Source organism: Oxyura jamaicensis, chromosome 4, assembly GCF_011077185.1.
Source record: "Oxyura jamaicensis isolate SHBP4307 breed ruddy duck chromosome 4, BPBGC_Ojam_1.0, whole genome shotgun sequence".
NCBI classification, from domain to species: domain Eukaryota; kingdom Metazoa; phylum Chordata; class Aves; order Anseriformes; family Anatidae; genus Oxyura; species Oxyura jamaicensis.
Window position 1 is genome coordinate 94,947,798 of NC_048896.1, and position 24,693 is coordinate 94,972,490.

Genomic DNA, 24,693 nt, shown 5'->3' on the forward strand with positions numbered 1-24,693 from the left:
TTATTTTATTTTATTTTATTTTATTTTATTTTATTTTATTTTATTTTGTTTTTTGTTTTGTTTTGTTTTGTTTTATTTCATTTCATTTCATTTCATTTCATTTTTTTATTTTATTTTTTTATTTTAATTTAATTTAATTTATTTTCACGAGCTTGAAATACTTCTAGCTGCTATGCAGAACTGAGGCTACTGCTCTTTTAAACCCGGGGATTTCTGATTTTTCCCAGTTACGCCAGTGTAGGTAAACACGAGTGAGGTGAAAGAACTTGTGGCATTTGAAAAAATACTGATTTCCTGGACTGAGCAATTAAAGTGCACTTTATCCTCATTTTGATGCCTTTTTTTTCTGCAGTTAGAAGGGTTAGAAATACCTACTAATTTATTTTCAGTGAAAGCTTAGGTTTTTCTTAGTTTTTCTTTCCAGAGTTTAAAGCCAGTTTTTAATTCTCTGACTTCCCACCACGTTGTCAGTGGTTGTGCTTTCTGTAGTTTCGGCGATGGTTTCCCATCCTAGGAAAACGGGAATCCCGGATCGCGGCCAAAGCTGGGAGTTAGGTGAAACTTTGGATTTCTCCTTCTGGCCATCACCTCCCGGAGGTCTCTTGGGGAGCAGGGGAAAAGTTTGGGTTTTGCTCTGCCATGTGGCACCAGTAATTGGGAGTGTTGGCTGGGGAGCTGGTGGGCTCTGGGCTCTGGCTCTCTTCCACCTCCGTTTCTCAATTCCCAGACCTTTACCTGGGAACGCAGAGTTTTGCTCCCCTCTATATCACACATGCTGTAAAACTTCAATCTTAGCACCACATCGGATGTTCCTCCTGTCGGGAAACATCTCCCAGAGCCCGAAAGGGGGGTGAATCAGCTTCTGCTTGGGCGATGCTCGGTGCCCCCAGGAGCACTCGGCTGAGGTTTCCTTCCCCTTGGACTCTCCCAAGCGCGTCCCCGCGAGCGGCCTCGGCCCGGGAGCTCCTCCGGGGCTGCCCCTTTGGCCAGCGCAGCCGGCTGCCTGTGCTCCCGGGTCAGAGGTTGGGAAAAGCAGTAGTCAATTAAAGCTTTATTAGACGTAGCTAGCAGCGCTCTGAAAGGAGCCCGCCAAGCTCCGGCCGCTAATAAAGGCTCTTTGTTAAGGTATTTAATAAATTAACACTCAGCAGCGGGCGGCGGGGAGGGCGATTACAAAAGCCAGGCTCGTTAATCAGCCTGTTTACCCTCCTTCAAACGACGCGGCCGGCCGGGGCGGCTCCGTAATCTTCAGCCACCAGATTTTTTGGGAGCCGCGCGAGCCCGGGACGGAAGCGCCTCGGCGGGTCACGCCTGGGCCACGGCGCGGGGCACGCGCCAAGACAAACAGGGCCGAGCGGGGCCTCTGCTGCGGGCCACGGGGTGATACCGGGGTTGTGCCATCGCGGGGATCCCCCGGGCACCTCTGCGCCTCGTCCCTGCCCCCTCGTCCCCTTAATCTTATTTATTGATGTGTTTTTTAACCAACCCTCCTGCCCAGCCGTTTCCAGGCTTGAACATTAGGGGGCATCTCCTGCTCACGCTTCTTTTTTATTTATTTATTTTATTTCTTATTTTATTTTGTTTTGTTTTAGCGCAGCTTAATCTATAGGGCTGTCTTTAGAAAGCAAATAGAGCGTTTGACCTGCTGTGCAAATTAGCCATATGGCGAAGTGTAATATCCCGCTGACCCTCATTACCGTGCTGTAGGAAAAGCTCTCCCCTTTTCACATGCGAGCATATTAAAGTGGCCTTTTCAGCATTTTCTTCCATATAAAACTGTCTTCACTCCCCTGGCCAAGCAGTTAAAAGGGAGCTCCAGCTGCAGCCAGAAGGGTGAAATTAAAGGCTTTACCCTCCTCTAAATGGAAAATAGATATTGCTTCCTAGCGGCAGGGCCGGGGAACAATGCGTGCCCCCAGTTCGGGCAGCGAGGCGGGGGGGGTAATGGCCTTGTTTCCTGGGAGGAAGGAGCCCAGCTCCTTTGAGACAGAGGCGTCCACCTTGCAGCGAGGGGGAAAGGGGGGATCTCGCCCCGGTGCCGGCACGGTTAACTGCCTCGTGGCTGGGCCGAGAGCTGGTGGGGGTGCTGTACCAGGACCCGCTTCCAGCACTTGTACTGGGGAAATCTCGTCCGCTTTGCTGCAGTTCTCAAAAGGATCCCAGAGCATCTTCGCCCTGGAGAGAGGAAAGGGAGTGCTAGAGCTCCTACGGCTCCTGCTGGGTTGGCTTTCTGCTTCTGCAGCTCTCGCTGGTTCTCAGAGTTTCTTTCACCTGCCTGGCTCAGGATTGTGGCACGAGGAGCGCTTTGCTCCTTCAGTGTGGCCTGCAGCCATGCTCCTTGGCCTTCCTTCCGTGTGTTACATCTCAATTTGTTAAGGGTTTAAATTAAAGTCCACAAAGTCAGTCTGTTCCTATTGGCGTGGCAAGTCCCAAAACATCAAATTTGCTTTGTGCTAATTCGTGTGACACACTGAAGCCTGGGCTTTACCCGTTTACAGAAGAAATGGGTTATGTTCCTCCCTCCTGGGCACCGGCTGGAGGCAGGGCCGGGTAGGGCCGAGGCCACATGCTGCCGGTGCTGGGCCGGTCAGAAGGAAATGTCTCTCTGTGCATGCCCACGGCCCTTTTGCTCATCAGAAGAGGCTCACAGCATAGCAAGATGTTGGCCAGCAAACGGGTCCAGCCAGGGGACATCAGGACAAGGGAATGGCGGCCAGGCCGTGGCCGATGGCTGCTGGGCCTCGCAGGGAGAGGCTCGCCTCCAACACGGCGCTCGCCGTGCCGCCGTGCTCTCTTCCCCCCACGCGATTTTCTGGTTAGCTTTATCGTCTTGTTTTCGGCATTGAGGTGGTGTTTACAGTAAACAGGCGGTTCCGTCGGGCTGAGCAAGGGCCTCCTTTTTGATCCTGATTCAGCAAAGCGCTTACAGGCTCAGTTCGGAGCACCTGCGTGCGTACCCGGGTGTCTCTGTAAAGTTCCTTGGGAGTGTTTATGTTTTTAAAGTTAAGCATCTGCCTAGCAGTCGGACTTCTTTGTGTTTCATTAGTGGCTACTACTGTTGTCTTGTTCTGAGAGATCCTCGTGGCTTGTTAAATGTATTTTTCCAAGCTCATCTTTTTTTTTGTGTGTCTTATTTCTAACTAGACTACAAACTTCAGCTGGGTTCTTTAAGTGCCAGCTGATTGTTTCTCCTAAAAACAAACTGCCTATTTTAGGTAATTTGGAGGCACAAGGTGGTTGCTTTGCAGGATTTTAGAAGTTCTGTGCTGCTTCTGACAAGGTATGTCACCTCCAAAGGGCTGCTGGGGGTTGTTGACCCATCGGGACAGGGATTGTACGTGTGGGTCTGATCCTGTGTGTGCCCATGAAACTCTGGGGTACAAGAGGGGCGCAGAAGTGAGATCCGGGTTTGATCGAGTGTCTCTTCAGCACTGATCCGATGCCAGGCATTGTTTGGCACTTTTACACAAATTAAAGTGAAACACTAGCTACAGGGGCCGTTTCAGCCAGGTGAGGGGTGACAAATCACAGCGCCCTTGCTCAGTCAGAGGGGAAGGAATATACTGTTACTTGCTGAAATGGGGTTGGCTAAATCATGAACATAGTACTCAAAATGGGAGTTCTAGCCTTAGTTCTGGCCCTTCCTCCTCACAGGACGTGACATGTCGGAAATGGCTGGTGACCAGGACACTTGGAGACTAGGCTGGGAAATAAGCCATGTGTAAAAATACCTGGAGACTTCAAAATCTCCGTGTAGTCCAAAATCTTCTCGTGTCCAATCTCCCGCTCGGAGCAAGTCACCTGTGAGTTCTGACCAGGGTTCTCAGGACCTTATCCAGTCTGGTCTTGAAAATCTCCAGGGATGGGGACTGCAAAACCTCTCTGGGAAACATTTTCCACTGCCTGAAAAAAAAAACAAAAAAAACAAAAAAAAAAAAACTTGTTGATAAAAGGTTTTTGTTAAAACCAGTCAGAATGTCTCTCTTTCATTTCTGCCCATTGGGTCTCCTACTGTTCACCACCACAAACAGCCAGCCTGGCTCCATCTTCTTGATGACCTCCTTGTAGATACTGGAAGGCTGCTGTGAGATCCCCCGATGCTTTTGGCGCTCTTTGCTGCAGGGACGCGCTGCTGGTTCAGGTGCAGCTTGCTGTCTCTCAAAACTTAGGGACCTTACCCACAGCAGTGCTCCTAAAGCAGCTGTGCTTGGTCTGTGTTGGTGCAAGAGGTTCCAGGGGTCTTCCTTTCCCAGGTGTGTGACTCAGCATTGCCTTGTAGAATTTCATCACGTTCTTTTTGAGCCTGTTGAGACCCCTGCCCTCAAGCGTACTGACTTTATCCCTGGTCTGGTTTCATCTAGAAAGCAGTTGAGGCCATGTCCATGGCCTCCTGCAGGTCATTCAAGACATTAAGCAAGGCAGGTCCCAGAACCCCAATGTGGTTCTCCGCTTGTTAGAGGCCTCCATGTAGAGCATGGCCCATTAACCACAACCTTCAGACCTCCACCATCCAACCAGGTATTTACCCATCGAGCTGATCCATCGTTCAAAATGATGTTTTAACTTGGGTACGCTGTTTTGGATTCTGGGAGCTCCACGTTGAATTCTCCTTGTCAACAAGGAGCAGAGGCTGTGAAGGCAGACTTTCATAGATCATAGAATGGTGATCTGCTTCTCAGGAAGCCTTTGTGCAAACCCTTGAGGTGCCTGGATGGGATCTGTGGCAGATCTCACTGTGCTTTTGTGAGATGCTGTGGAAGTCTCTGTTAAAGGCAGTAGAATTCCCAAACCATGTAACTGAGAATTTTTGTTGACCCAAGTCAAAGAAGGATGAACAACCAGTGAAGTCCGGAGATAAATTTAAGAGAAGTCCAGGTCATGCAGGAGCAAGTACCAATACATTACTAAATCTAGGTGGACTGTGGGTGTAAGATTCTTACCAAAAAGTAAGACAGCCAAAGTCATTGCTGGCCTGCATGCTTAAACCAGAGCAACAGTGCTGAGAGTGGCGTGGTTCACGTTCTGCCGTGGATTTGACAGCTGTCCCGAGTGAATGGGGAGCTGTTTCTGCTCGTTTGGCATATGTGGTTACCTGGTGTCCACACACTGAACTACTACAACTTGGGTTTGTCAAGGCAGGAATTGGCCTGGCATATAGATCTGGTCTGTCATCACACATCACCTGGCTTACTTGGTAATGACATTTTTGGGGAATGGGCTAAGGATGTTGCCAGGGCGCAGACAGTGATGTCCCCCTGGGAGGGATGGGTTATCGATGGCACGTATTGCCCAATTGCACGCAGCTGGTAAATTTTCATGGTATTAACTACAAGGAGTGAATTTTCGCTTCCAAGCTAGCAGAAATTTATTAACCCAGAATGCATTTACATGTTCTGGATCAAAAAAGTCCCATTTTACTGGGCATTTTAATTATTTGCTGAGGACAATAGCAGAATAAAGCACAGAGCATGCTTTGCCCATGTAATTCACAACTAGATTTTCTTTCAGCTCTCTGCCGCTCCTGAGTTATGAAACTTTTTGTATTTTTTTCAGCTGTTGTTTTTGCATTCTTGTGATTATATTCTGTTTTCCCTTATGTTGGAGCTCATCTACGATCTTAATTATCTGCCTCTCATTGCCAACTCTGTGAACTCTGCAGCTAATTTGAGAAGGAAAATTTTGCCTGGTAATTTTAAAAAGATGAGGCATTATTGAGGGTTTTTCCTGGACCGGTGATTAGAATAAATGTCTAGTTTGGAAATGTAGCTTTGGACTCTTCCCGCTTGCTTAAATAAAGAGAATGAGAAGTGGGGGAAACCTGTTGTAATTAAAACTAAGGGAGTAAATAAGAAAAGGACCTCCTTCTCCTCTCCCTAGCATGATTTCCTTACAGTTTGGATTGAGTTTACAAAAAGCCCAGGAGGAGCAGTGCCTCTCTAATGATACGTGTTAGCCGTGTCTCGTTTCTGTAGAAGTTCCCTGGTGAGTTTGGAAGTCAGAGAGGCTGGGGCTGGGACCTGCTCCCTGCAGTAAGCAGCCCTTCACGTGCCACGTGCTGCATGAGATCTGCGTGTGCCTCACGGTTTTCCTTCAGAAAGACAAGAGATGTTGCAGGTGCAGCAGGTTTTTGCAAGAAAACATAGCTGCTTTTAAGAGAAAAAGGAAAAGCAATGAAAGAAGTTGGGTTGTTTCCCATCGAGGAGACATGGCAGGTAGGAATCAGGCATGTATGTGCACAGCTCTGAGCTTAGGGGCTCATGCGCAGGTCAGCTCTGTTCAGGTGCTTTTAGCAAAGCCTTGACAGATGAAGGTGGTGTTCGTCTCAAGTACTGTGCCGTGCTGAAACACTCGGGAGATTTGGGGAATAAATCTTTTATTCAGGCAGTTCCCTGCCGGGCAGATGGTGGTGGACCTGCCCATACTTCTGGTGGCTGCTACCAGGGGCTGAGCCTGGCTGAGCAGCCTGGTGATGCTCTCAGTCACCTCTCCCGATACCTTGCGTACAGCATGCAGGTCCCAAGCCTTGCCTTTGAAAACTGGAGGTAATGACAGGATTGGTTAAATGTGGGGAAAAACCGCCAGGCCTGGGGCTGTGAGAGGAGAATTGGATCAAAGTGTAGCTGCCACGTGGTGTTTCCAGATGAGTAGTCTATAAAACATGGGGTCTTGTAGTCTGTTCTCGGTATTTTTTTGGTGTGGTTTCTTTCTGTTTGTTTGTTTTTTTGTTTGTTTGTTTTTTTTTTTTTTTCCCTGCTTTTTGTTTTTTTACCCAAAGGAAAATGGTATTAAAATAGAGTGCATAGAAGAGGAATAATATTATCTGAAGACCTGATAAGTTGTATTGTCCTAAGTAGGTCAAATGTGGGAAACTGGGTGGTCTAGCTAAAACTGCCACCAAGGGACAAGAAAGACTTCCCGTTCTTGTGAAAATATAATACACGGGCGATGAAAAGGTCTAGGGGGATGATGGAGGAATGCACTTAAGAGAAAAGGATGAAATAGTGGACAAGAAAAATGTGAATAGTGTCAAGAGAGATTTTTGGGAGGAGAAGTTTTTCTTTGGAACAGGCTCTCATGAGAGAGTCCCTAATTCTTGGGCCATTCAGAAAAGGCTCAAGAAGGAAAAGGCAGGGAACAGTGCATTGGATGGGAGAGGTCTTTGGTCAAATTGGCAGGTCTCCGGGCCATAAATTTTAGGAGAATTGTTAAAATGTGAATATGGCCTACATTTTTTTTGGGAATGCTTTCAAAGGTCTTTGCTGTTCCTTCTCCTCTGCTATGCTTAAAGCTATTTGTGGGGTTGGAACAAGGAGGACCTGGCATCCAAAGCCTCCCGGGGGCACCCTGTGGGGCTGAAGGGGCTTCTCTCCAAGGGGAAGGCAGGTTTGTAGGGAATCCTTTGTATGATATCTCCAGCCCAGCTCAGATCACTCCTGCTTCTAGTGTCTGTGGAAAACTTCTGTTAAACTGCAACCCAAGTTCATTTAATGTGTGGTGGATATTATTATAAAATTGGTTCAAATGATTCGCTTTCCTCAAGCCAACAGTAAAACCAGAATGTAAAAAAATTTGAAAAAATACCACCTTGTGGTTTGTCCTTGGTGGCTGAGGAGCCGAAAAGTGGAGTCGGTGGGTTCAGCTCTGGGCCAGGGGGGACACACGCACGTGTGTCCCATGGCCCTGTCCCCCTGACCTGGGGGCCTCTGCCTCTCCCACCACCTGGTGACGGCCTGAGGAGAATTTGGTCACGCCATGGGGAGAAGTTTTGTCATGAGGTGAACAGGCCCCGGGGGAGGCCCGTGGTGTTGGGGGAGGACAGGCAGGGCTGCGCTGGAAGCGGAGCCCCATGAGGGATGACTTGTTGGCCTTTCGAAAGAAATGTGCCTTCCCAAGAAATGTGTGACGAGGGTGGGGTGAGCAGGGAGGAACGCTGCTCGGTGCCATTAGAAAGCTCAGTTGGAGGGAAGAGGGAAAGTGATTTCAGCTGAACTGAATTGCTGTGGCGTAGTCCTAGCAGAAATCTTCAAAATCTGGCGTTAAAATAGCTGATTGGTTTCAGACCGGCCTTCTGCTCCTGATGAACTGCTTTCCAAGCTTCCAGTAAGTCCACGAGGTCCTGCGTAGCTTGGGGAGATGGCAGCTTATGCACGTTCAGTAATGAGGAGTTAATTACTTGCTGACTGCCATGAGATGTTGTGTAAAGCCAGTCACGGTGGCTGGCGTGAGCGACCCACAGCGGTGCTCGGAGCGACCTTCTGTGGGCTCCTGGTGCTGGACATTAATGGATTAGGGACTAGGGGGAAAAAAGGCCTCCGGTTTTGAGTTCACATCACAAGTTTACCAGTCGTGGGCTGTGCTAAGTTAGTGAGGAGCTTCACACCAAAGTCTCAGCGATGCTTCCAGAGAGGAGTTGCTGCCATGTTCAGGATGGAGATGATCAGGATTCTTCTTCCACTTGTGCAGGTTTTGAGAGGTGAGGCAGAGCAAGATTTAATTAATATCTAAAGTCGGCACACCTTGTGTTCAGGTCCTCCGAAGGAGGTTGGTTAGTGCCTAGCTTGGTAGGAATTGTAGCAATCCTCCTCATTCTGGGCTTAATCTGTAAATTGCTGACTTCTGGCTCACGGCCTTTCCCTTTCTAGGGGGAAATAGAAGAAAGGGCAGCTTTTGAGAAAATCAGGAAGACATGAGGCATGGTATGGGAAAAGCTGGTTCCCAGATTTTCTGAAAAGCTTTCAGTTTAAAATGTCAGATTGCTTGTAAAGTCAAGCTGGTGCTTAACCAGATTGCTGGAGAAAGGCTCTGATTTGTACCTGGTCTGGAGTCGTCCCTTGCTGGGGTTTTGATGTTGGGATGGATATACCCTTCGTGGGCTGGGGACTGCTCTCCCGGTGCACCAGCTGTGCTCTGTGTCAATATTCCCCCAGTATCCAGCTACATTAAAAACTACAGCTCGGAGGTAGTAGAAGTCCGTGCAGTGCGTGTGTTTGGTTTAATTTTAGCACCACTGGGGACAGCAGTCCCAGCTGGTGTGGCTGCTAGGCAGATCTGCAAGGCAAAATTTTTGCTTAAGCCTCAAGCTCTGCAGTGTGGAAGAAAAGGAGCAAGTTGGGCTAACACTCCGCAAAGGCTAATCGCAGACATTTTCAAAGTCCCCTTTAGTTGAAGGCTTTTTAAGGCAGCCTGGTTGTATAATGACAGAGGAGCTGGAGAATCATTCAGTTGGCATTGGATTTTCTTATTTATTTATTTATTTTCTTGGTAGAAGAGGTTGATGTCTGGTGCCTGTCTCAGGCAGGTGATATTTGTTGTTGTGTTTTGTTTGTTTTGTGAATTCCAAATGAGATTTTGGCTCATACCAGTTCAAAGCAAGGCTTTGTCCCTTCTCTGAAGTGTTTATAATCCAATTTCAGACATAAAACAGGGCGGGCGTGGGGGAGGGCGGAACAGGCAGGGATAAAACAGCAAGGTTTTACATAGCCTAGGGGACCTGGGCGGTAGGCGGACGTCTGAACGGTTCAGCAGGTAGATGGCATTTGAGGATCCTCTCGGTTGTGTTGCTGTGCCTGGGCGGGGGTGCTCAGATGTAGCTCGGGTTGGTAAAACCAAACCACCTACAAAGGAACGGCTTCAACCACCAGCCATGCGGCCGGGCCCCCTCTGCCCTGCTGGGCGTAGGTGGGCAGTGCTCGTGGAGGAGAACTTGGGTGTTTGGGTTTTGGGAGCAACCAGCTCTCATCTGGAGGCTCAGACGGTAAAGATGGGAGAGGAAGAGCTCAAAAAAACATTTACTTTTTTCTTAATATTCTGACTACTCTAATAAAATGGATATTACCCACACAAGCGTGTTTCTATTAAATTCCCTGATGTGGGGCTTTGCATCGGTCTGCACCTGTGAGCCAGTGCTAGAATTTCTGCCACTCCTTCTGGCATTGTTTGTCCCCTCTTTGTATTTTCCACAGTAGAAATCTGCTCGTTTCACTGTCCCCACGGTTAAGTCAATCTGTTGTTTGTCCGTGTTATGGCTTGGTAAAGCAGTGGGTTGATATTGGCACTAATTGATATTGGCCCCATATGCCAAATATGCCCTGGAAATATGTACAAATATGTACTGGAAAACGGATACAGAAGAGTTCACCAGATACTCTCGTACCTGGACACTTGTTTTTTTCACTCAGTGTTTACTGTAAAATTCTTCTTCATCAGGTATGTGAATCATTTAGCAGGAAAGCGTTACACAGGTATGCTGGAGGAAAGTGTGATTCGCATGTTTGATGCGGTGTGTTTTATGTCTGATTCAATGACTAATGCAAAGGCTGCTAAATTGAATGCGTCTGCTCTGTTTTCCAGGGTGCCCGAGAAACCTTTGAGAACTACTACAGGAAGCAGAGAAGAAAACAAGCCAGATTGGTACTGCAGCCTCCTTCCAACATGGTACGATCGTCCCCTGGCTTCAGTGGTCAGGGCTGCTCCGCCTAATAAAGGAGCTGAGGGTTGTCTCTGCGCGCATTGTTCCTTGTGGGTGGTCTCGATTTGTTTCCCTTTTTGCTGTCCTTCTTTGTTTTAATCTTTGCTCACTTTTTTTTTTTCTTTTTTTTTAGCATGAAACTTTAGATGGCTACAGGAAGTATTTTAATCAAATTGTAGGGTAGGTATCCTTTTATATACACGCTTGCTAAATATGTGTGCAGTGTTGTTGAGTAGCCCAGAAAGAAAGAGAGAGGAGGAAATATCGATTTTTTTGACAGCCCTTCAAAGGAGCCCAACCAGGAAAAGAGCTTGGTGAACTTTGCTGTGTCGCTGGTGCGAGCGCTGAGGAACCTGTCAGCTCTTGCACCAGCAAGCACCTTTCTGGGAATTTGAGGGTAAATAGGCTCATTGGACTATGTGCAGCTACTTGCCCCACTAATGAGGTGGATAGGCCCTCTGCCGTAATTATTCTTTAATATTTGATAATTATTTTCTTATTTTCTTGCTAAAGGAGGTGATTCTCAAGTGACTGTTTTGCCTCTCTTCCTATGAACTTCTTATTGCAGTCAAATTTGACAGGAGTCATCCAAAACCAGCTGAGGTCTCAGCAGAGACAAACTAAGGCCACTGATCTAGAAAAAAATAGGGTACAACGTAGAAATTTCTTCAGGAAAGACTGGTGATAATCATTTCACCATATAATTGTGACCGTTGTGAGTGCAGTGTGTGCTGCCGACCTCCTAACGCAGCTTCGGGCTCCTGGGCTGGGTTTTCCCTACAAAACGCAGCTGAGGCTTTGCGTGTTAGTGTCTAAAATATTTTTTCTGACGCTCGCTCCCTGAAACATGCTGCTGCTTTTTGACCAGCGTGTTTGATAAATGGGCACTGGAGTGAACTGATTGCCTCTAAATGGTTGGGAGCGCGCGGTGTCTCGGGGCGCGAGGGAGTGTTTTCCCTGCAGTGAAGGTGTTTTCCCTGCAGTTAACCAATTGTAACATGATTGCTGCTGGCTGGGGCAGAGTTTAATCAGCGGTTCTTGTTCAAACAACAGGGTGGAGAGGTTCTGCCTTTGTGTACACACAGAGATGCGGTACCAGGAATAACTAGTCTTTGGCTCACTTCTATAATGCAGCGAAACATCATAGAAAATAGCGTGTTGTTAAAAATAGGCGAAGAAAATATTTAGTGTTGTCTGTATTTGGAACAAATACTGCAAATCTGAGCTTGCTCTGGAGATGTGTGCATGTGCAAATTCCGCATGTCCCTCACATACAGTGTTTGCAGATCCCTCTTGGTGTCTCAAAACCCGTAACTTTTGATAACAATGCCATTTTCTCCTCTCCGCTAGGTTTTTTGTAGTTGAAGATCACATCTTGCATACAACGCAGGGCTTGGTAAATAGAGCCTATATTGATGAGCTGTGGGAGATGGCATTATCAAAAACCATTGCGGCGCTAAGGACGCATTCAGTAAGTAAAAGCCCCAGATTGTTCAGCTGTTGCTTGAGTTTGGCTTGACATGCTGGAAATACTGGCTTTTACAGTAGTACTCTTTGTTTTGCCTCTTTGCCAATGACTCTTTTTTAAACAATAGCCTGAAGATACGCTGCTATTTCCCCAAAAGGTTTCTTCGGCTTTTTTGGACTCTTGATGCACTGCATTTGCCTTCTGCCAAGCATGCAATATTTTGGGGGACTGGAAATAAGAAAGCAGTGGTTCGATATTTTCCGTTACTTGGCTCATCACTTTTGCAAAGCACCAGCAGAGGGAGTTGGTTTGTCCCGGAATACTGGGGAAAAAAGTGTTGGTATTTGGCACGCTCAGCCATGACCCTGTTAGATATTCCTTGAAAATTAATGGCAGTGAATGGATTGCTATCAAACTATAAATCATTTGGGCTCGAGAAGACACTAACTAGCTTTTTTATTCTTTAATACTGAAAGACATTTGGAAAAATTACTTATCACTTTGGTATTTCTCTGCTTGAGCAAAAAAAAAAACACTAAATAATAATAATAATAACAAAAAAACAAAGCCAACTGCAAAAAATGCACAGTTCTCCAGTTTTGCATGACCTGCTATCATGTTGCGCTGTTTCAGCTGGGAACACTTGAGTGTCTTGCAGTTTCATAGCTTACTGAAAATTCACCCTGTTGGTTAACGGGATGAAAAAATTGCATTTGGCCATAAAAGAAAAACTGTTAATGACTTTCCCTAAGCCTCTTTTCAAATTGTTGGGACATTTTTCTCCAGAAAAACAAAATACTAAATCATTGACATCCCATTGTTGCAGTGCCATCTGAAAGCAAGAGGATGCTGCAGGGTCGTGGTGTTGCAGGCGTGCAGCTACCGTGCCATGGGATGCCCGTGGTACCCGAGCAGTACAGCGGCGCTGTTGTCTGCCCGGATAAACTTACATTTTCTGCGTGGAGGCACAATGTACTGCTTCCTCAAACCACTCCGAGTTTTACTTTTATACTTGACCTTAGAGTGGTGTGGTTGTGTGTGGGGAGAGCAGGAGCTGCTTGGCTTTTCCAGGGCAGTTGGGAGTTCTGTGGGATGCGGACCCGGAGCTCGCGGGGTGAGCGACCACCGAGGCTTCCCGAGAAGCTCAGTTTTAGTATGGCACAGCACTTCTGGTGACTGGAAGGCTGCCTCCTTCCTCCAAGGCTTCCGTGTTACAAAAGGGGATGAGCACAGAGGTGTATTTTATTTTTGAGAAGAATTTTCTTCTAGCCACGAGAGGAGAACGAGTACAAACACTGTGTATTTCAGTTTTACCAACTTCATTGCCATGTCCAGTTGCTTTAAGTGATGCCAGACTTAGTGCACGAGGTGGCTGCCAGATTTTTTTTTTCCAGTAATCGTACAATTTGCCACGATTTCTCAATGCTGTTGTTGTGGTCACCACTGACATCTCCATAGACCAGTGCCGTCCATCCCATGTTGCTGTTGGGACTGGATGGAAGGCCGTCAGCTGGTGAGGCTGTTCCAGTTCTTCCCACTCCGCCAAACTTGTGCCTGGATTTTCTTCCTTGCTGTAGACTGGGACATCTTTTATCACTTCTGATAGCTTTAGGGCATTATCTTTCTTTCTGACTTTCTTTTTTGGACAGTGAAATGGAAAATGTGTCTCTTCCAGTCTTTCAAATTGATTAATGGAGTCATTCCTCCTTGAGTTTCCAGTGAACTTTAAATCTCAGTTTCTTTTTCCAGCATATGATCACTGATTCTATATTTGGTAAGAGTCTGTCTGAAACGTTGCATATTTCAGCATATTTCAGTGAGGTCTTCTGCCGGTGTGCAGATCGGGTACGACTTGTGGGTGTCTCTGGGGTGATGCTCAGGGCTGTCGCGGGGTGTGCAGTGGTGTCTTTCGAGCTTCAAGCAGCGTCCTGACCCGCAATAAATACTTGTGCTGTAGCTTCTGACCGTTAATGTTGCTAAAATACAGGCGTGCAACGTGTTTTTTCAGCCTGAACTTTCCACTTAGAGATGCAGCCTTCGCATGGGGCTTGGGGTTGCCTCCCTGCAATGCTTCGTTGCCGTTAGACACAACACACTAAATATTGCATGAGGTGCTGCTGTCTTCTTGGCATGACAGTGCGCTGATTTGCTTCATCTCCTCTCGCTTCCCCAGCAGCTCCTGGGTAATCTTAGAAACACTTCAGGTATCTCTAGAGCAACTGAGATCCTTATTCATCACGGAGAGCCTCAAGAGCAGTGCGTTACAAGGAGAGATAGCCTTATCAGCGTGCCTTCCCCTGCCCTGTAAGACGTTAAGGCATGGGCTGCATGATAAAAGCAGCTGATCCTAAGAGTGAATGGTGTGTCTACGTATTATCGCTCAAGCGATAACTCAGGAGGACTGAGGGCAATATTTTCCTGCGTGCTGTGGTTAAAAACATGTTTTTATTTCCCCCTTATTTGCAGTCCTATTGCTCGGACCCAAGCCTGGTGTTAGACTTGAAGAACCTCATCGTCCTCTTTGCAGACACACTCCAGGTAGGTGGCTGTGGTCTGTCAATCTCAGCACCCACTGACAGCCCGTGGGCTGGTTTCCTCCACAGGCAGGGACCAAGCATCGGCTGCTGTGCCGAGCACCCACGCTGAGCACAGCCCAGCTTGTCGGGGAACTAAGCCTTTAATCTCCCTTGGTGCTACTGCCTCAGTAAATCACCCCCTAAAATCCTTCTGCCTTCACTGCGCACGTTTGCAGTTGTACTAGGGGAGAATTTGCTCACGTGCTCCCTATTAAATACAGAAAATGCTGTTCAGAGCCCTGCTGGTGACTTGTTCTTATCTGATGTAGTCGCTCTCTTCCTCCTCTCCACGGCAGGGGTATGGCTTCCCAGTGAACCAGCTCTTTGACATGCTGCTGGAGATCCAAGACCAGTACAGTGAAACCCTGCTGAAGAAATGGTCAGGAGTTTTCAGGTAAGAAGCTGTTTAAGCAAACTCGTGAGATGGACCTTACAGAGTAGTTTTAAGCAATAAATAAAAATCTTACTTTAATAAGAGACTAGTTCATGCCCTAATTTTGAGCAGTGGTAAACTTCAGTCTGGGCTCTCCTCGGACCAGGGAAAACCTATTTAAATACAGCTGTGGGGATCACGCGTGCAGTAAGATTTGTGCAGTAAATGCATGCACACCAGAGGTTTAACATCTTAGAGAGGTGAGGTTATAGTTTCAGTATCGAGCTCACTCGACAGCCAATGGGTGAATGAAAGCAAAAAGCATGTGCTGCAACTTTTGGGGGTCACATTTTAGACTGGGATGTATTTATGAAGAGCCTCGTAACTGAGCAGTAAATCTGAAAATTTGTGCTTGGTCTGTCTCCCAGAGCATTGGCTTTTGTGGTGAAGAGATCAATAGTGATGTTTCTGTTTGCAGGAAGGGTTTCTCTAGCTGTATTTCTAACTTCTTTTCCAGAAATATACTTGATTCAGATAACTACAGTCCCATCCCGGTGACAAATGAAGAGATTTATAAGAAAATAGTTGGACAGTTCCCGTTCCAGGATGCAGAACTTGAAAAGGTAACGATACACGAGGAAACCGGCATGGCATGTCTCCTGATGCACTAAAACCCCACACCTTGTTTACTGGCACGAAGAACTAAAAATGAAAAGGTCAAAAAACCACAAAACCAAACAAACAAAAAGAGAAAAGAACAAATATACTTTCCATGTGTTGCATTTCTTCTGGCATGGAGGAGGAATACCTCATCAATTTTGTTTTCAGATCACAATGTACTGTTGCAGTTCAGCATCGCTTGCAGTAGATGGGAGAGAGACAAAAAAAATCTGCTTCCCTTGGTATTTTAGTCCCATTTTGTGAACCCTGCTATTGACCTTTTTTGTTTGTTTGTTTTAATCTAATAGTTAAAAAAGAGAAGACATCAGCCCAACAAAAAACAGAAGGTGGTATATCTTGGCTTTTGTAAAAGCGCGTGCTTGCAAAACCCGACGGTGTAGCCAAATTTGACCTAGCCAGTGTCCCTTAAAAGCATGCTTGGCCTTGAGCTCCACATCTGGCAGCCAGCGAGCTGCGAGCCTGGCGAACTTAATTATGACTGGGAGGGCTTTCGATCCAAGTCAAGTGTTTAGATTTCAGAAAGTCTGTGTCCTTCCCTAAAACTGTGTCATGGGGGCCAGGTTCTTGCTGTTACGCTCCGCAGCTCCGTGTCTATGCTGTGGGTAAAAGCTAGCTAGTAAAAAATTGGTTCAAGGGAGAGGACATCTGTTTCGTCTGGGCGTTTGGTGTTGTAAGCAAGCGCTCACCTTGGGCAGTAACTGGGGAGGTGACCAAGCAAAACGCCTTGCACATGGTGGGAAATAAAGGAGTTCTCTGACAGAGTTCTGTCATATGAGTAAGGGAGTTGGGAAAGGGAATGAGAGGAGCTTTGTGCTGCCTGCTCCCTTCTAGCTACAAGTCTCCTTCCAGCCCATTTCAGACTCCAAATCCCTTATGCACCCATGTGCCATTTGTAAGTGATTATCTGGTCTTTCACTTGGCTGAAATGTTTATATAATATACAATAAATGCTGGCTTGTTGTTTCATTGCTGGGCTTAGCTAAATATTAGAATTAATTTGGCTGCTTGGAACATGTCGCTGGAAAGCAGTCGTCACTCCGGGCTGGCTGTGAGAGCAATTCTCCCTCTTAAAGATCTGCTCTTTGACTTCAATTCTCTCCTGTATTTTACAGCAACCATTTCCAAAGAAGTTCCCCTTTTCTGAGTTCGTGCCTAAAGTTTACAATCAGATTAAGGAATTCATCTATGCCTGTCTGAAGTTTTCAGAAGACCTTCACCTGAGGTACGGGGTGATTGTGCTACTGGCTGTGATACGGAAGTTCTGTTGGCACTGAAAGACCTCACCATGGTTAAAATAGGAATTCCCTTCCTAAACCATCCGTGCCACTCAGTTGCTTGGATATGCGTTGCCCAGGCTGGAGGTGGCTGCAGCTCCCCTTGGAGCAGTGGCATCCCCTGTGTGCAAAGGGCTGGCTAAGACTTTAAACAAACAAATAAATAAATAAAGCCTCATGCTCGGTCAATAAAGTAAGAGAGGGCCTTTCCCTCTGAGACATTTCGGAACAGATGAATCTGGTTGTCCCAAGAAAGATAGTGGTGGCTGCCTGTCATCAGGTCAGCGCCTGGCACCATGTCTGCAGCTGGCTCCCGGTGTCCCCGGCCCGTCCCTCAAGGAGCACGTTGGTGACAGAACTCAAGGTTTTAATTTGCCCTGTGTGTGTGAGTGAATGTTGGCTTCTGGTTTAGGGGTTTTGATTGTTCTTAGTCCCCATGGGAGATTATCAATAAATCAGATTATTTTTATATAGGTATGTTTTTAAGCCTCAAAAATATTTTGTTTACCATCCTTTCTCCATCCCAAGGCTCCTAGGTGCTGTTTCTGCCTCTGTGTGTGCAGAAGACAGCTATATTAGCCAGGCACTGGAAGTTCTTGCTCTCTTTTTACACCCAGTAATGTTTTCACCTTGGTAAAAGTATATAAATGAATATCGAGGGTCTTCCCCCTGCTGACTGTTGGTAGTGCCGCACCAGGCTGTACGTGGGGTTTCGCCTCTCTGGGCAGCCTCACGGCCCGACAACGAATACTCCCCCTGTGCTAACGTGAAGCTAGGGCTGTAATTTGGGGACTCAGCAGCTGTTTCGGTGCCCACACAAGGCTCTTTGAGGTTTCAATCTCTTCTTTGGGAGAGGGATGGTAATTTTGAGAGCCGCTTTCTCTCCGTCTTCTCCGGGACATGGCAGCTGTTAGCTGGCCTGGAAGCACGGGACGTTTCTCCCCCCCCTTCAGCCTCAGCCTTTCACTGGTGGCAGGTTGTTCTCTTCAGTGCCTCCCAAGGCTCTTAACCCGTGGGTCACCATGAAATGTCTCAGTTTCTGAAGCCGCCGGAATGGTCCGATTTCACACGGCCGCTGGTTTCACCGAGCCCCCTCCGTTGGCACTTCCCTTGTGACTTTTGTGCTCTTCACCATTACGGAGGTGATTGGGTTTGTCAGGGCACGGCACAAAAGTGTTCCCTTGGGGCCCTGCTCAGGGGTCCCCCCGGACAGGTTATTAAAATTCCTTTCGACATTGGATTTTCCAGCCCTTTTCGAGGAGTGGTTTGGGGCTGGGGGAGGGGAGCCGAGCTCCTGGCTTTTCTAGCCAAACATTTGGAATATTTCTCTGAAAACCCCTGTTGACACTTTCTTCATTTCACCCTGACAGCTTGAATTAGGTTTTATTAGGAAGCTTGGCTACAAAGCCGGCAGCAAGTTTTCTTTCTCTTCTCTTTCTTGTTCTTCTTTGGTTGTCATTTACCTTGCACCCTGGAGTGATTGGGGTCAGCCCGTCAGTCACGGGAGGCCTGAAGGTCATGACTACTGCTATGGGATATGGGACATCAGCTGTCACTAACCCAGACAGTTTGCTTAACTACTCTGCAGTCTTTTCCTGAAGAACAGAGCCCATGGCAGAAAACGTAGCCCGTGTTTTTTCTAATTATTATTTTAAACCGGCTCCCTGTGTTTGTTGGACGGGAGCGTTCTCCTTTATGCTGATACGCTTATGAAAGTTGTTTTGCTTTTGAAGTATTTGAAGAAAATTTGGAGCTTACTGTGCACTTACGGGGGTTGCAAATTCTTTTGGTTTGGCTCTATTAATTTGATTAGGAGAAAGAAAACCTCCTTTATACTGTCAACAGTTCTCCCTTTGGTAAAAAAAGTGTATATTGGAGCCCATTGAGGAGATGTCTTGAAAAGCATCCGCTTGCTGGAAGGCTTCCACCGCTTCCAGTGGAATTTCCCATGTTAAAGATAGGGGATATCTTCGGCAAGCAGTGGCTGGAAGCGGGAGATGGCAGCTCTCACCTACCAGGACTGTGACTGTTTTTTTTCCCAAACAAAGCAGCAGTCCCGAAAGCGCTTAGGATACAATTTTGCCAATAGTGCTGAAAATAATTTAGCTAATCAAGTTGTTAATTGTAAAATCAGAGGCTTGAATACCGCTTCAGGAGGGAGGAGACGAAGGTAGGTTCTTTAACAGCTCGTGTGACTGCGTCTGTGCTGGCTGTGGTTGGGGGCGTAAGGGTGGTGGTGGCTGATGTGTGGAGCGAGCAGCCCACAAGAAAAGTATTGCTCATTTGAGGGGTTTGGTTTCTTTTTGCACATTGAGAGCAGAGATCCGGCCTTTCTGTTGAACCCAGAAGCATCTTCTACCTCGGCTCGGCATCACCTTGGCTCGCAGGCTGCTGGGCAAGGCTCTCGTTGCCACGTCATTGCACCTTGTCTCTGAAAAGATGGGGCATATTCCAGTGCCTGGTCAAACCCCTCTCTGGATTTGATCAGGTGTTTTCCAAGGAGCATTCCTGATTTTTTTTTTTCTTGGTGTGTGGGGACCCCCTGGGGGATGTCAGATCTTTCTGCCCCGCCGGCACCCAACTGCGGGGATTGCCTGGCTACTCTCCCCAACATAAAACTGCAATTTAGACTTTATTTTCTAGCTGATGTGGCCAGCTAACAAAATGCTAGCAGAAAGCCTTGGGAAAGCAGTACTCGTGTGCAGAGAAAACTCGGTTAGAAGTGCTTTGAAGAGGTAAATGCAGCTGGGAAGTGCTAAGTAGTATTATTAAGCCCTACTTGTCTGTGCCCTGGAGGCTTGCAGGCTGAGATGTCGCTGCCGATTCCTGCAGGTGAAGTCAGGGATGGAAACAAAGCCTCCATCCACAAAGCGCCGTGCATGCTGCAGCTGGAGGAAGGGACGGGGACGGCCGGGCCGTTGGCTCTGGCCGTGCTGCAGCGTGGGGCAGGGGCCAGCAGCGTCCTGCTCCTGCCAAGAGCATGACTGTCCCGGGGCGTACGCGCAGACAGACACTCACTGCCTTGTTTAATTTCGACGCCCCGATGACAGGTTGACGTTTGAATTCAAAAGCAAACTTTTACAGCGCGACCTGTTTGATTGCCGTGTTGGTTTAGCCAGGAGAGCTGACTTCATGTCCAAACCCACTTGTTTTTCATCTGCTGGCAAGGCAGCGTCCAGAACGACCAACTGGCCGCTGCGCTCTGCACCCCTGGTAGTGGTAGCTCAGCCTCCTGCCGCCAGCTTCTCCTTCAGCCTCGGCCCTTGGCAGCCTCCTGTGCTTCCCAAATCCCCAGGGACAGGCTTTGTGAGTCCCCAGCTCCCTGACTGCCCAGTACAGTTCACCAAAGGCACCCAGTGCTCGTGCAGAGGCACTGCTTCGTGTCTCCTTTGCTCTGTGCACGATTTCTTTTGCCCCTTGCGAGCCGGGGTCCTTTGAAGTTCCTCTTCAACACCTCCTGGCTCTTCTCCAGCTCGTCCCCACGCTGTGCTGGCAGCACCAAGTGGGTGCCCCAGTGCCACGAGGTCCCTGTGTGTCACCGTGTCCTTTAAGTCTCCTGTGCCTTTTTACCAGCCGTGGATCACCACGGCGTTCGGTTTTATTGTCCTTGCTGTATTTAACTGTGCGATTGTCTGCTGGAGGGGACCAGGGACAATCTGGTCCTTTCTGGGGGGTTGGTGGAGAGCCTGGGCCGTGTGCGTGCATTTGTGGCGGGGTTTTGCTTTTTCTTTTTGGTTTTGTTTATCTTTAAGTCAATCCTTATTTGAGAGCCATAGTACAAGGACCAGGAAAAACTTAGTGGCTGGTTTCTCTTCCCCCCACGTTCTGTTCCACCCTTGCAAAAACCCCAAAGCATCACCTTGGACCTCGCATCACGGAGGAGCTCCGGGATTGGAGAGGTGATGTGGGGTAACCCTGAGCAGCACAGGCTCTTCCCTGCTAACCAGCAGCGAAATAAACTCCCGGGGATCGTCAGTGATGATCCAGAAGAGACCCCCGCTAAGACTTGTGCTGGTGACATTGAATTTGGATTATCAGAAGCTGGATCCTGCCGAGCTGCTGTTCCTTCCCTGATAGCGGCTGGTGGGCAGGGCAGCAGGAGCAGGGCTCGGAGGGCAGCAGGAGGTGGCATGGAAAAGCAGCCTTTTAAACATCAGGGAAAAGGAAATATTAAGGAAACCTGCTGGGGATCGCAGCGTGGCCAGCAGCTGCCTTGTGTAGGGGGATTTGTGCAGCTGGGCTCTCTTGGGAAAGCTGCGGCGAGCCACGGCTTTCGCACCCCGGCTGAAACGAGAGCATGGCTCAGCTCGACGACACACACAAGGAGCAATGTCCTCCGCTTCTCCTGGGAACCTGGGGGCTTCCAGTGCCATTCCATTCTCGTACCCCAGGTTTAAAGGGAGCACAAGGGAAGTCCTGACTGACTTAAAAAAGTGGCGCTGGGTGTGAACAAGCGTGTTCGGGAGGCCACAAGGGTTCCCGCTGGAGTAGGCTCAGTCTTGCTTCGTGGAGCATCGGGTGCTGCTGGCCCTGGGCTGGGCTCGGTGTGCCCGGTCTGACGTTAAATACCCGCAGGATTTCGGAGCTGTGTGCTGGGCACAGGCTGGCGGCTCTTTTTCCTGCTCCGGGGGCACCCCCAGCGGCAACGCCCCCAGCTCCGCGCTGGCGGTGGGGTAACCGAAGGTTTGCTTTTGTTTCTCCTCTTGATCCCTGCTTTGTAATCTGGCCCATTTGTCAGGTAGAACAGGATAAGGAGCAAAAGGTCGCGGGGTTGATTTACCGGGAGCCTGAAAGTTATTAATGTTTCTCAGCCTTGCCGTTGGAAATTTTCTTTGCCGTCAGCTGCCTGTCACTGCGCTGCCAGAGATAAAGCCCCGTTGTGTCAGGGCTAATGCAGGGCCAACGACAGATCAAAGGAGCCTGCGTCGGGGCCGCCTTCCAAGCCCTCCTTCAAAAAGCAGAGGCTGCACCTTGCTGCTTGGAGGGGCAAGGCGGCGTCCCCGCAGCAAAAAGCAGCAAGGCAAACCCCCCGCGTTGAGCAATCCTGCAGTTGCAATTGCCTGGCAAAGGCCACGAGTATGTCACAACCCGCTTCAGTTTAAAAATAAATAAAAAAAAATAACAAAGGCAAGCAAGTTTTTTCATTTCTCTCCCCACCCTGGTGCGGGTATTTGGTCTGAAGTTGGAAAAATTCTGCTTTGTGCAAGGAGGAGCAGCTCGGCTGAATGTGTTCGCGCTAACACCGTGGGTGACTCTTCCCCATCACCCCTGGGCTGGGCAGGGATGTAGGTTTGCCCCATTAGTCTGCCTTTATGTCCTAAATTCCCCCAAATTTAGGTCTTTTTGTGCATGTGTCTGTATCAGTACATCGGTGCCCGGGGGCAATGTTCAGGTGATCAAGCCTAAGCCACCGAAGGGTTGGAGAGTAGACCAGGTGATGAGGTCTCCGTGTTTCTTTTTTCTTGCTTTGGGAGAAAGCATTTGGCAAATCTCTCTTCCAATTCTCCTTTCCAGCTCCACGGAAGTTGATGATATGATCAGAAAATCGACAAACCTGCTGCTGACCCGAACGCTAAGCAACTGTTTACAGAACGTCATCAAGAGGAAAAACGTAGGGCTGACAGAGGTAAGACTCGGGGTCGAGCACCCCAATTTCCAGGGCAGGGCACAAGAGGGGGCTTTGGTCCCTTGGAGCTCGTTCCAGCACCTTTTCGAGGTGCTGGTTTGGAGCATCACTGTGAAATATTTGGTTGGAGAACGATAAAGGAGCTAGGCAGTGTTGCTGCGCAAAGCAAGAAAGACTTTGTGCTTAGGAAGGAGGAGGCTTTTTTCTGCTGTTACTAGAATTGCCCCTCTTTCGGATTTTTGGAGCATTATAAATCTGGATTGAAGTGGCAGGAAAGAGGACTTCGAGGGGTGTTGGGGTGGTTTTAACGCCAGAGCTGTGAGAGGACGGGGGACTGGTCTCCACCTAAAGATAGTCAAGGCAGTGCCAGCACATTTATACAGCATGAACTCTGTACGGGCATTTTCTTTCCAAGATTGGTACTCTGTGCGCAAAGCCAGATTTCTGAAAAGTTCGAGGCACGGAAGTCACGCCTTTGGGAACGTGTGCGGTACCCAAGCCAGGTTGGATACCTTAACGGGACCTTGTGTGCAGTTATGAAACGAGCAGGTATCAGTACAGCTGCAGTTCTTTCATTAAGTGTGCTGTAGAAACGGATAACGTGCTCTGGACACTGCAAATCCCCCATGCTGGGGAGTTTCAGAGAGTTTAGAGCATTGTGGCTGTCTGTATCTGCACGCGATGCATCCTCAGAGCTTCACCTCTGGAATCTCTCTGCTCCTTGCCAAGGTACAACTAACCTTCTCCCTGCGTCGTCTCTGCTATATTTTTTTCTAATTTCATTGAAGAAAAGATACTTGGAGCATCTTTATTCCCTCCTGCCTCTGTTCTTTGCGTAACCATTGACTTGTCTGTCCAACGGGAAGCACGCTATGATTTTCCTCGGAGCTTCTCAAATCCTTCCCTAGTTAGAAAAGATGAGACACAGACGTGGCTGCGTGGAGCGCTGGAGTTAGAGGGCAATTTGGAGAGTCACAGATGGTATGAAAGCGTAGTCTCGGTGTCAAAAGTGACTTCAAAAGATATTTAAGTCCCTTGCACAACTGTTGCTTCCCAGATTTAACTTCAAGCAACACTATCGGTTCCTGGGTGCTCCAGTATCTTCTTCCAAGCCATGGACAAAGTAACGCAAGATTGTAGCAACCGTCACGGTCAGTTATCCTCCCTCTTTAATTAATTTTTCATAAACGTGCACTCGGAGTGGGAAGGATCTGGCAGGGCGTAGTGGCACACGCTGCTGAAGATGCCAAGGCCACTGTCAAACCCGTGAATTCCTGATATAAAATGAGATGCGGCGTCTGCACCGAGACCTCCAGCTGGTAGCCTGAATTAGCCACCAGGCTCTCAAGAGATGAGCAAAATTGAATTGCAGAACCCAGGACGGCGGCTGTAGGAGATGGCAGCCTCAGCGCGCAGCGAGCTTTCAGCTGAGCAGCAGATTCTCCTTTTCTCTGCCTCCTCCATGACCCTGACGCCCCTTAACAAAAGGGCAGGGAAAGACGATGCCGTTTTTTTCTGGTTTTCATTTGAATACTCAAGCAAGAAGGTGTTACCCCTCCAAGTTCAAGAGAAAATGGGAACGTGAAGGAGCCGGGGAGGGAGCAGGAAGGTTCATAACCAGCGGTGGAAGAGGATCAAAGCAGGGCCTCCGAGTCTGATGGCTGATCTGGTGGTGGCCAGAGAAGAGGTTTAGGAGGAATTTCACACAGTTGGAAATATTTAATATTTAATTAAGTTGAAACTATAGGAAAATACATCACGATTGTGACGTAAGGGCTGACATAAGGAAAAGCAAATAAATGAGGACTTTTTAGAAGGCAAAAAATCAAGAACAGAATTAACCCGAGGAATTCAGAAAGGAGAAGCCCTCCTAGTTATGTGTGTAATGCTTTCCAGGGAGCAAGTACAAAACAGGAGGATTTCAAAAAGATCCTAATTCGATTTCTTAAAAGCAAAAAGCTGGCTGAAATCACAGAAGCACTGCCTGGAAGTGACTTACGGAGGTCTCTGGTCTGACCTTTTCCTGTACTAGTGCCAAACCTGGGTCACGTCAGCTGTGGCTTTCTCTACCTGACTTGATTTTTCCAAGACGTAGGTCCCACAGCGTCTCTGGGCGCCCTGCTGCAATTCTTAACAACTCTTTTTGTTCCTAATATCCGAGCCGAACCTCCCAGGCTGTGGCCATTGCCCCTTCTTATGCCACCTGGCACCAAGACGAGCTGGGTGC

At 48.1% G+C, this 24,693-nt stretch overlaps 1 protein-coding gene across 13 annotated transcripts in view; it reads left to right on the plus strand.

Moving 5' to 3' along the window:
- EXOC6B (exocyst complex component 6B) overlaps window positions 1-24,693 on the plus strand; it is a 274,926-nt gene that overhangs the window by 149,242 nt on the left and 100,991 nt on the right. For all 13 annotated transcript variants that reach the window (XM_035324205.1, XM_035324197.1, XM_035324203.1 and 10 more), the window contains 8 exons: window positions 10,351-10,434; window positions 10,602-10,648; window positions 11,819-11,939; window positions 14,403-14,474; window positions 14,809-14,906; window positions 15,403-15,508; window positions 16,679-16,788; window positions 22,355-22,466. In XM_035324205.1, the coding sequence (XP_035180096.1) occupies window positions 10,351-10,434; window positions 10,602-10,648; window positions 11,819-11,939; window positions 14,403-14,474; window positions 14,809-14,906; window positions 15,403-15,508; window positions 16,679-16,788; window positions 22,355-22,466 (750 nt within the window). The remainder of the gene's footprint in view (window positions 1-10,350; window positions 10,435-10,601; window positions 10,649-11,818; window positions 11,940-14,402; window positions 14,475-14,808; window positions 14,907-15,402; window positions 15,509-16,678; window positions 16,789-22,354; window positions 22,467-24,693) is intronic.